At 46.5% G+C, this 10,341-nt stretch overlaps 1 protein-coding gene across 3 annotated transcripts; it reads right to left on the bottom strand.

Annotated features, from left to right (window-relative positions):
• fubp3 (far upstream element (FUSE) binding protein 3) lies at positions 1-10,341 on the bottom strand. 3 transcript variants are annotated; one of them, XM_061293452.1, is made up of 19 exons: positions 10,183-10,341; positions 8,684-8,795; positions 7,653-7,686; positions 7,511-7,560; positions 7,312-7,383; positions 7,031-7,088; positions 6,694-6,856; positions 6,524-6,622; positions 6,093-6,197; positions 5,763-5,865; positions 5,547-5,647; positions 5,320-5,452; positions 2,950-3,110; positions 2,645-2,718; positions 2,484-2,560; positions 2,020-2,076; positions 1,745-1,807; positions 1,512-1,639; positions 1-1,376 (listed from the first exon to the last, which is right to left on the bottom strand). In XM_061293452.1, the coding sequence occupies exons 1-19, from the start codon at positions 10,273-10,275 to the stop codon at positions 1,368-1,370; spliced, it is 1,692 nt and encodes a 563-aa protein (XP_061149436.1). In that variant the 5' UTR covers positions 10,276-10,341; the 3' UTR covers positions 1-1,367. The 3 variants fall into 3 exon arrangements, with proteins under 3 accessions (XP_061149436.1, XP_061149438.1, XP_061149437.1); XM_061293454.1 differs by having other exon boundaries at positions 1,754-1,807; XM_061293453.1 differs by having other exon boundaries at positions 7,653-7,683.

The following is a 10,341-nucleotide window of genomic DNA, read 5'->3' as shown; positions in this document are numbered from 1 at the left end:
TGAATGTTTTTTTTTTTTAATACATGGTTAACTGTACACCAAAAGTAAACCCGCCATGATTAGATTATTTTTCCTCCAAATTATATATCCCTTTTCATTAAGAAATGACGTTAATACAAGAATCGGTTCTCCGTGATGACACGTCATCATCATCTAAATTTTTATATTAGATCACACAACAAAAATAAAAAAATAATTAAAAAGTTATTAGCATCGGACAGAAGCAGGAGGTACCGGAGGAGAGCATATATATATTTTTTTGATCATAACACTTCTTAAAACATAACAAAAACCAATTAATCATCGCACAGGTAGAAAGAAACAGAGGCTTAGCAGTCTTGAACACGCACCAGAACATAAAACCAAAAAAAAAAAAAAAACCCAACATATTTCTTTTTCATAAGATGCAACATCCAATTTCAATCACATTCACAATCTTGGAGCAGTATAAGAAAATAAGAACCAAGGAAAAATAAGGAGGGACAATTTTCCGACAATACTGGTGGCAGGAAAGAATCATTCTAAATGAAACATATATATTTTTTTGTTAAATTAACAGTCAAATACAAGAGCATGTATATAAATATATACACTTTTACAAGGTAGCAAAGGCAAACATCCTTAAGTATTTTATATATTCAGATCCACGTAATAAATTATCCTCCAGAGAGAAAAAAAGAAAACATCATAAAACTACAAGTTAAAAGTCGGTCAAAATATTAGAGAAGCCATCTTTGTATATCAAACGTGAAATAAGATATTGCACCTTTTTCCCCCGTGTGTGTGTGTGTGATTGAGTACAATAAAATGACAATGAATGAATAAACAGCATACAATGCACAATTAAATTAGAACTATTGCTTTTTTTGTCTTCGCTTTCAACCATGTAACAAAAAACACATTCTGCTGTAACAAAACATCACAGTTTCATTTCACTGAATTATGTAAAAATAACAATCATCGCAAGACGCTCTTTAGTGACAACAACAAAAAAGGTATTCAAGACTGCTAAGCGGAATCAATGTGGTGCCGCGAGAAACGGAACAAACAGATCGTATATACGTATTGCCTCTTTGAAATGTTACACACGCGCTATTCATTTTGGCCAAAAAACAAAAAGAGAGAGAAAAAAAAAAAAAGATCCCAGATAACACGCTCTAATCAAAATAACAGTGTACACAAGCATTTAGTAACAAATAAAGGTTCTGCTGATTACAAATATATTTTATCCTATCATTCTACAGCTAGTGTTTCCCACTAAGAAAAGTCTTCAAGGCGCTGCGAGTCTAGAAAAAAAAAAAACAACCCAAAAAATGATAAAGGGGAAAAAAAGAGGGCTGTCTTCATCTTCGGCGATGAGTCCTTCTCTAGTGATCCTAGACAACACACACGCGTGCAACATTGTGGTTCATAAATAGCAACGTGAAAACCGATAAGCAGCTAAAAATAGTAATGGCTCCCCACATACATATTCCAAGTATAAATATTTCATATTTCATTGTGCGTCTCACCTGAAGGCCCGGGGCTTGACTCTGCTGGGCGCCCTGGTTAAAGTAGGCCATGGGCTGCCTGTAGAAGTCCACCCAGGCATTGAAGTCTGGATTGGAAGCCTGTTGAGAGCCAGGAGTCGAAGTTTGCCCTACAAATAAAAAAGAAATAAAATTACAGATGAGGTCACAGAGAGGTGACGAGGTCGTGCGTGTGTGTGTGTGTGTGTGTGTGTGTGTGTGCGAGGTACACTCACTTAACTCACCCCAGGCTTTGTTGTATTCGGGAGGGCCGCTCTGGGCTTGTTGGCCTTGCTGACCTGCAAAAAAAAAAAAAAAAAAATATACATCACAATAAATTAATTTTGTGCTTTACCAAACAACTGATCTCAATGTGGTTTTGTTTTCCGAGTCAAACAAATTGAACTTGGACCAATGTCACAGAACAGAGCTCATTTGACCTTTGGTTGTGTACAGGGTAGATGGCAGTGTGTTAATATTTGAAGAAGAAAAAAAAAAATAGCACGCTTGCCTAGCTTCTTGTAATACTGCTCCCAGTCCATCTGGCTCGTCTGGGATCCATTGTGACCTAAAAGCAGACAGATAACGCCGTCAGAATTCTCTTTCCTGATCATTTCCATGGAGACTTCATTCAAAGTGCGTCTGCACAGGAAAGCGGTGGTTACCATCACCACCATCATAATCATCATCATGTCTCGAAACCTCCACTGTAATAAAGACTCGTTTCCTTTCCTGTCATTTTGAGATTTGAGTCTTTTGTTCCCACCGTGTGACTTTTAGGATGCGGTCACATGATCGAAGCCTGGTTGGTCTAACTGTGCATCCCATTTTGGGGGGAGAGCCAAGGTACCTTTTATATTTATACATAAAACCCCCCACAATATTTAGGGAGAAAATACAGTAAATCAATTTCATTCTTTTCCTAAATGGGTCCGATCTATTGGAATTATTTCTGACGAGTGACTGCCAACTCACTATGGTCCTGTTGGCCCGGAGGTTGCCAAATCTGGAAAGTTGTTCCCCATCCACCAGTCATGAACGTTTGGGGGCCGCTGTGAGAAGATGAGGAGAGTTAAGCGCACGTTTATGAGCGGCTGATGAAGTGGAGAGAGAGAAAAAAAAAAAGTCGACTTTACTGTTGAGGAGGAGTGGCTGCTCCTTGGTTGTAGGGATTCATGCCAAAGTTGCCGTTTCCTCCCAGCCCGGGAGCCTGCAGCAGAGAGAGTGAGACCACACTTGTGTTGAAGAAAAGGAAGCCCACAGACAAGGTCGAAGGTCACGGCCAGGCACTGATGCACTCCATTAAGTCCATTTGATGGATTCTTGGTGTGTAACCTCTGGTGTCATCCTCGTGACCACGCAACCACCCCACCCCAAACTCACAGCGGCGACATGTGCGCTCATGAATATAAGCGGAGGGGACAATGGGCGGACCACCTACCCCAATTCTCTCGTCGATCAGCCGGCGAGCTTTTTCCAGCTGCTGCGGGGTGCCTCGGATGGAGAAGATGCGTACGTTGGGGTCGGTGTTGGGCGGCGGGTTTCTTTGCAGCTCCACGTGAGCGCGAGACTGCTCTTTGATGTTCTTGATGGTTTCGCCACCTGAGAACGCCACAGACAAAACTTTCTTCTGGAATTTGGTGCAACAAAAATCGAATTGAAAGTAAACAGCAAGACGAGCGGCGTCACTTCAAATGTATTCATGGAGGCCCACGCGTGATGAGACGTTTGGCTCATGTCAAGTCACATGACCGACGGATGCGCGGCATGGCGCCCGCCGCTACCTTACGACGACTGCCATGCGTCTCGGCACTTTTCCTACCATTCTCCGCTAACGTCCGTGCAAATCGGGAAACAAAAGTGGGACATCGCCTGTCACAACGCCCCCCCCCCCCCACCTCGGCATCACATGCCAGCTTCCCGACGTGTGGGGAGCGCAATTACACCAGCGGGGAGAAATGAAACATCGGCGGCAGGAGAAAGGGGCCAAAATTGAAGCGTATCCTCCTCCCGGGATATCGTTTGTCTCTTTTCGCCTTTTCTTTCGTGACTCGGTGTTGTCCTCTGTGATGAGAGCAGGGAGTGAATGAAGTGGGGGGGCCGAACAACTGCCACCAGCCCTCTATGTGCTCCCCTCCGCATCTGAAGCGAGGGTGCTTCCCGGCCGGGTGGGGTGGGGGACGGCGGGGCCGTGCCGACATCAATTACACATTTGTTCACTTGTGGCTGACACTCGGACGACCCGGGCTGACCCCCGCGTGAAAACGCTCATCAAAAAGCTCTCCTCCTCCCGCGGCCTTTTTTTTCCTGCAACGCCAACAGACTGCACATGGGCCATTAAGGCATTGTCAAACAAATGCAACTTCTGCCTTAATGAAGCCATTATGAGCTGGAGCAGTCAGACGGCCGAGAGCGATGAAGAGGCCGACTATTCATTTCATGGACTGGCCCGGAGTCAGCGCAGATAATACAGGTCTTATTAATGAGACTGGTTTAGTGCGCCGCAAGAAAGGGAGCCGCACAAAAGTGCAACTGGTGACCGTATTCAGAGGGTCTGGTTAGCGGCTGGTGCTGGGAGGAGGAAAAGGGGGGGGCACACCCATCTTTTAGGAGCCGCTGCTAAATTGTTCTTAAAGAGCCTGTAAAGGGAATTCTGAGATTGGTTCAAATGATACGTTAGAAGACATTTGCCAGAACTGTGTAAAAGACCGAGAACGACATGGCTGGAGCTAAAAAATGTGAAAAGTTTGAAATTTAACTCACGAGAGTGAATGAAGTACATTTTATGTGCACGTGTGGATTAATAAAGAAAGGTGCCTACTCCAATTGATATTTTTGTCAAATTAGGCTTTACAAGGATGACTGGTTAGCGTTGTGAGCATAGCGTTGAGGGGGAATGAAACAGAAGGGAACATTCAATTTGGGTATTTTGGGTGGAAAGCGGCAATGAATTTAAACCCGTTTTAATGTGGGAGCAGATTGGTGGGTGGCTTGATCCATCAAGCGGCGATGAGTGTGTGTAGAGGGTCAAAAGCAGGGGGCAACGGGCTACATATGGCATCGTAAAGATATTAATCACCGCACTCTTTAAGGGTCGGCTGACAGCAGCCAGACCCACCGCCATCTCGACCATATTGACCCACTTCATATGCTAATGTCGAGAGAAGGGGGACGCAACGCCCCGGTTTATTTGTTTCCCTTGGCCCGCTACATGCACAAAAGCCACTTGACATTTCTATTGCCATGTTTTTATTTTTGGTAAAGAGCCCCCCCTGCCCTTCCCTCTTTCAACTCTCACGGCACGCACACACACACAGCGAGAAAAATACACGCGCGCTCACACACACACACACGCCTTCTTCCAATGCAATGGTCAATGACTTTTAAATAGCTGGCAATAGAGTGGGCATGAATAGCCAATAAGCTAATTCCTCCTATTCATTCCCTCGCTGCACTCTATCGGGCTGAAAGAGGCTCATTAGATGCCAGGCGGCCTTCCACATGATTGAGGGCTGTTATTATGCACCTTTAACAATTAATGTCACATTACACGCATTATCCCCATCATTAAGCCCTTAGTGGGGCCGATGAATCCCACTTGTGCTGTATACATGAGGCCTGTGGGGCGGGTGGGGGGTTCACTCGCCCCTCGTCGGATTCACTCGAGGGCAGAGCGGCGCTCGTTTATTCAAAGGTTGGTGGGCGGGGGCGAGGCAATCTGTTGAGTTGGATATACTCGCTACGCCGAGATGAACTGTGCTCATAGAAAGAGCCCTCACGCGACCGGCGAAAACGAGTCTTTTTTTTTTACCTTTGCCGATCACCAGGCCGCATTTGTCGGCGGGTACGGCGTACGTCACTTCCTGTAGCCCTCCGAGACCGGCGCCCATGTTACAGTCACTTCGGCTGCGGCGACCCATAACCCCACCGAAGCCATCTCGCTCCTGTAGAAGACAAGGACATTCCAAACATCGGATTTCTGTACTGCCACAAACTGAAGACCTTTCACTTTCCTAAAAAGGTGGAGCGCATCTGTACCTGGGCAGTTTGAACCAGCTCGTTGATGAGATGCACGGCGTGGTGGCAGTGGTCAGGGTGGCCCATCACCTGGGCAACACGGTCTGGGCTGACTCCATCATCTAGCAGGTCAAATGACACGCAGGTGCAACAAAAGGAGACCGGGCTAAAAGCGTCAAATTTCGCGCCGTTACATTTTAACCGGGTCGTGCCGGTAGCTGTCCTGTACGGTCTTACCTTGTTTGAACTGGATCCTGACTCCAGCGTCAGTCTGAATCTTCTTGATCATCTCGCCGTTCCTGCCGATGATGATGCCGACCGCAAATCTGGGCACCACCACCTGATCAAGTAGGAATAAAATGCGGCTCGAGTCAGCAGTTGCGGGTCTGCATGAATCTTATGTCTTGCAACTCGTACAGATTTATTAAATACATTGTAAAAAATATACCTACTTTTTTAATTGTTTGTGCAATATTGCAATTGTTCGAGCTGGTGAATTTGTTATCATCAAAATGCTTAAAATTCAAATGAAATATGAATGATGTAAACATTTTAAAAATATCTTACGTCGAGACTGCTTCCGCCCATTTTGGATCCAAAGTCGGCCCTGCCCACCCTAAAATCTCCTTGGTCCTTATCCCTGATTAGCTTGACCACAAGTTCACGTGCTTGCTGAAAGAAAAAAAAAAAAAGGGGAGGGGTAACCAGATTCAAAATAATTTAATACCCAGTTCACTTAAGTTATGTTTACGCTGTGACATAAGCCAAAGTCATGAACGCAGTCGTAAAGTCAAAATATTTGCAGGAACAACACTTCTAGGCCAGGGGCGTGGCGGCTATCAGGAATTTCAGCAAAAAGTCTTGATTTTCCCGCCTGGCCTGTCTGTGTGCGGGCCGGCTGAACCCAAATGAATCAAAAAGAAAGTAAGGCAGCATCTGAACATGCATGCTGCTGGCCAATTGTAACCGCCCAACATTGGAGCGGCAGCAGGACCAACCTGGACTTTGTGGGGGTCTCCAGTTATTCTCAAAGGCTTGTCTGCACCGGTAGGCATGGGATCATCTTGGATCATAATCATTTGCACTCCCGTTCTCTCCTACACGCGAGGACAAAACACAATGAGACGGACATAACGGGAAAACCGCAGCGACTCGATCGGAACCGCACCTGCAGCTGTTTGATGGTCTCCCCTCCCTTGCCGATCACCAGGCCCACTTTGTTGGCGGGGATGAGCATCTGCTGGATGGCGCCACTGCCGTCCATCTCGCAATGAAAGCCCGGACCGTAGCGACACTGCTCCACAATCTCGTTCAGCAGCCTCTTGGCCTGCCTGCGTGAGGCGCCGTGATGTATTAGTCACAAATTCTTTTTCTTTTCGTTCTTAGTCATGTTTCAATGTTGGATGGGAAGAAAAGTTGTTTTTATGAAGTTGCAGTGAAAGGAGACATTTGGTCTGCGCCCTCGGCGGCTCAACAATGGACACGTTCAGAGCTGGGGGACTCACTCGATGTTCTCAGGACTGCCGGTCAGCGTGCAGGGCCTGTCCAACATGCCTCCGCTGTCTGCAAAAATAAAGCACAGACAGACGTCACCATCAAAGAGCTACATTGATTTGAAAGGAAACACGTGGAAAATCGACTGGTCAATTAATCATCGGCCCCTACAAATGTAAAACGTTTTGCTCAAGTAGCCAGATCGCAAACTAGTAATACATCCGTGATTTTTTATTTTATTTTAATGAGACACATTTAAAGCTGTGAACAATCGTGTTTGACACTAACTCACCTGACGCTATCTGAATCTTACAGCCAGATTCCAGCTGGATTCTTGAAATCTGCTCTCCTCCTTTTCCAATGACTGGAAATGAGAAGAAAGAGTTTTTTGAAATGTGGACGCGGTGACCTAAGAGCTGAGCGCGCCATCAATACCGATGATTACACCCGAAACGTTCGCGGCGACTGTAATGAACTCAAAGCCCACTTACTGAATCCCACCATTTTATCAGGCACTTTGAAGTCTTCTGTCGTGAGAGCCCTGTGAGATTATGACACGATCAATATAGTCTTTGAACGGGGGGGGAAAGGGGGGGACTATCCCCCAAAAATGAGCTCCAGAACTCTGCTCACCTTTGATGTACCATTGCACCGAGATGGTTGCCTACTGAGAGCAAAACGCGCAAGTTAGCATACAAGAAATGACTCCAGAAAATAAAACTTGTACAAATATCCAATCAAGTGGATAAACATTTCCGCTGATGGGGAAGGGACGCCGCCCGCCGCCAATCGGCTCGGTTGTCGCCTGACGCGCAGCGGGACGGAAATGTGCTGCGCTGAAGAGAATTTCATTCCCAAATTTGGCTGCCGGGCGGGTCGGATTGAATGTTGACGGGTAGCGTCGTGTAAGAGGTCGCGCAGGAGGATGTGCCGTCACGGATGTGATAGTAGCCGGTGTGGACGATTTCTATGCTGGTTTGCACTCATTTCACATCCTCGGCAAATGCATTGCACTTCACGCTTGACATAGGGACAGCTATGAATATAAATGCAAGGGGATAGTGTGCGAAATTCAGAAAAAGGATGCGACTGTAATGGTAGAATGAAATTGCCGCGTGTGGTGCGGTTATTTTACTCGGGCTGGATTTTGACTACATGCTTCAGGTGACAATTCTATTTTTGGGACACTGTGTATAAGCTACAGTGTTGACGAAATATGGCTCGGCCTTTTCCGGTTCTGAAAACATGTTGGCTGCATGGGTGGGGACTGTGCTCACAATAAGTGAAACCGCAATTTGAAAAGAAAAATCCAAAAAAGCATATTAACATATTATATGAATGTAATAGAACATTCCATGCCAAGAAAAAGTCCAGATTTAGGCGGGCTCCATCGTTAAGGGCGGCGCCATGTTGGCTTATTTACAACAATGCTGGAACACTGGTTGAAACAGAGATGTCACATTGTGACAGACGAACAGGCATGGGTTTGTAATGGAACCACAGTTCGTACAAACATCACCAAGCAAGGCTGAAAACCAACATCGAATGCTGCCATCATAGTGTAACCATGTGGGTTTGGGAACATTTCAGAAAGTTATTCTCAGGTAACAGTTCTTCACTACACCTGTGACGGCGATTTTTTTTTTACACGAGACGAAACTTACCTCCGTTGTCCATCGTGCGTTTCTGGCCTCCAAAGCCATAGAGGGAGGGGTCGATGACTGGTGAAGGACTGTGAAGGTTTGGCATCTGCTCTCCTCCCATCTTGGCGGCCATCTGGTGAAGATCCACAGCAAAACACGTTGACTGGTCCATGTTACTCTGATCTGCCATTATGGCTCATTTTCTATTGCTTCCAATGCTAATTTCATGAATGTTACATAATGTAACAAATATGCCTCACTGTGCTATGTTAACTCAAAAATATTTATTCTAACAACATATGCAATGTTTGATCAACTCTTAATTTGTTTTGATATTAAGAAAGTGCAAAATAGGTCACACCAAAATCCCGACCCCTAATGAGTGCATTTTCTCCGGTTTTTAAAGAGTCATATCTAAGGATAATGATACTTTTATTATTGGAATTGTCTTTAAATGAAATGTCTTGTTATGCTGCTCCCATTTAAATAAACAATACGGTTTTAGTCTTGGAAAATGTGCACACACAACAACGTGAACCAAGTTAAAGTCTACTGTGGACACCAGCTAACGTCTTGCTAGTGCAAATGGAAAACAAATGTAGGTTGCTTGACGTTATAATATTTTAGTGGCACTTGCCGTGGAAAAATCCGTGGAGTCCGGCTTATTTGGGGCAGGTGACGTTACATGACATGGCCTAACTCTCCCAACAGATACTACCAAACACGCTAAGCTAGCCGAGCTTAGTTAGCCTTCCGAGTTAGCTCGCTCACTCGTGTTTATTACCTCGAGCAAAGTACGACGCCAGTCCGAAAAATAAGCCCCCACGTCCGGGTAAAAAGGCGACGCGATGAGGGGTAGATGTTTTCGAAAAGTCTAAAGTGATAGCGGGCAAACCGTGGGTTGTTTTCGGCTTCTGATCTAAGTGGGGCAGCGGTGGCTTTACAATCGCACGGCGAGCTAACTTTCTGACAGCGTGTCAAGACATTCTGGCTAAAGTTGAGCTCCTCTCGGGGGCTGTCAGCCACCGGGGCGGCCGGGCTGGTGAGCTCGGTGTGGTAGGGAGGGAGGGGAGCTAACGTGCTAATGCTAACAGGCAACTTCTGTGTGTGTATGTGGGGTGGGGGTGTGGGGGGGGGCTTGACAACAGGTTGTCGACGTAACTTGGCCAAAAGTTGTGCTGACCTAAAACTTCCAGCGTTCAACGAGGCGTCGGCGTCTCGGGTGGAAAAACGTGTCACCCAGCCCCGAGGGGCGCCGTCGACTCGTTACGCCCGACGCGGTTAGCAACGTAGAAGTGTATCGGCTGTACAACTCTTAATCTGTCGGCTCAGCTATGCTAACTCGGCTAGTGGCTGTTAGCCCCCGAGCTAACGAGCTAGCTGGGTACATGAGGAATGGTTTGTGGTTGACGGGGAGGGGGTGAAGGGTGAGGAGAGGGTTCCACGCAAGCCAAACTGTTGCCATCCACCCACGCGTGAGCTTCTTTTGCAGGCCTTCCCATCCGGTACAATTTTGTTACCTGTCGCACTCGGCGTATCGTGTCTGCGAAGTCATCTTTCGTTCCGGGCTGAGCCACCGAGGCCTGTCCCTGAACCAGCTCCGCCATCATCATCACTCGCCTCGGCAGCTGAGAGGCTCACTTGAGGAGGGGAGGGGGCGGGGGGAGGTGAGCACATGT

The sequence above is a fragment of the Syngnathus typhle genome, linkage group LG12 (genome assembly GCF_033458585.1).
Source record: "Syngnathus typhle isolate RoL2023-S1 ecotype Sweden linkage group LG12, RoL_Styp_1.0, whole genome shotgun sequence".
Taxonomy (NCBI): domain Eukaryota; kingdom Metazoa; phylum Chordata; class Actinopteri; order Syngnathiformes; family Syngnathidae; genus Syngnathus; species Syngnathus typhle.
The sequence above is the reverse complement of the archived record's forward strand: the minus strand, read 5'-3'. Positions and strand labels throughout refer to the sequence as shown.

Bases quoted from the DNA above. Each gene is read 5' to 3' on its own strand.
- fubp3 (XM_061293452.1), bottom strand. From the start codon at position 10,275: ATGATGATGGCGGAGCTGGTTCAGGGACAGGCCTCGGTGGCTCAGCCC. The intron at 5,866-6,092 runs GTAAGATATTTT...CTACTTGATCAG, and splicing joins TGGGCGGAAGCAGTCTCGAC to GTGGTGGTGCCCAGATTTGC. The intron at 3,111-5,319 runs GTAAAAAAAAAA...TGGCGTTCTCAG, and splicing joins CGGCCTGGTGATCGGCAAAG to GTGGCGAAACCATCAAGAAC.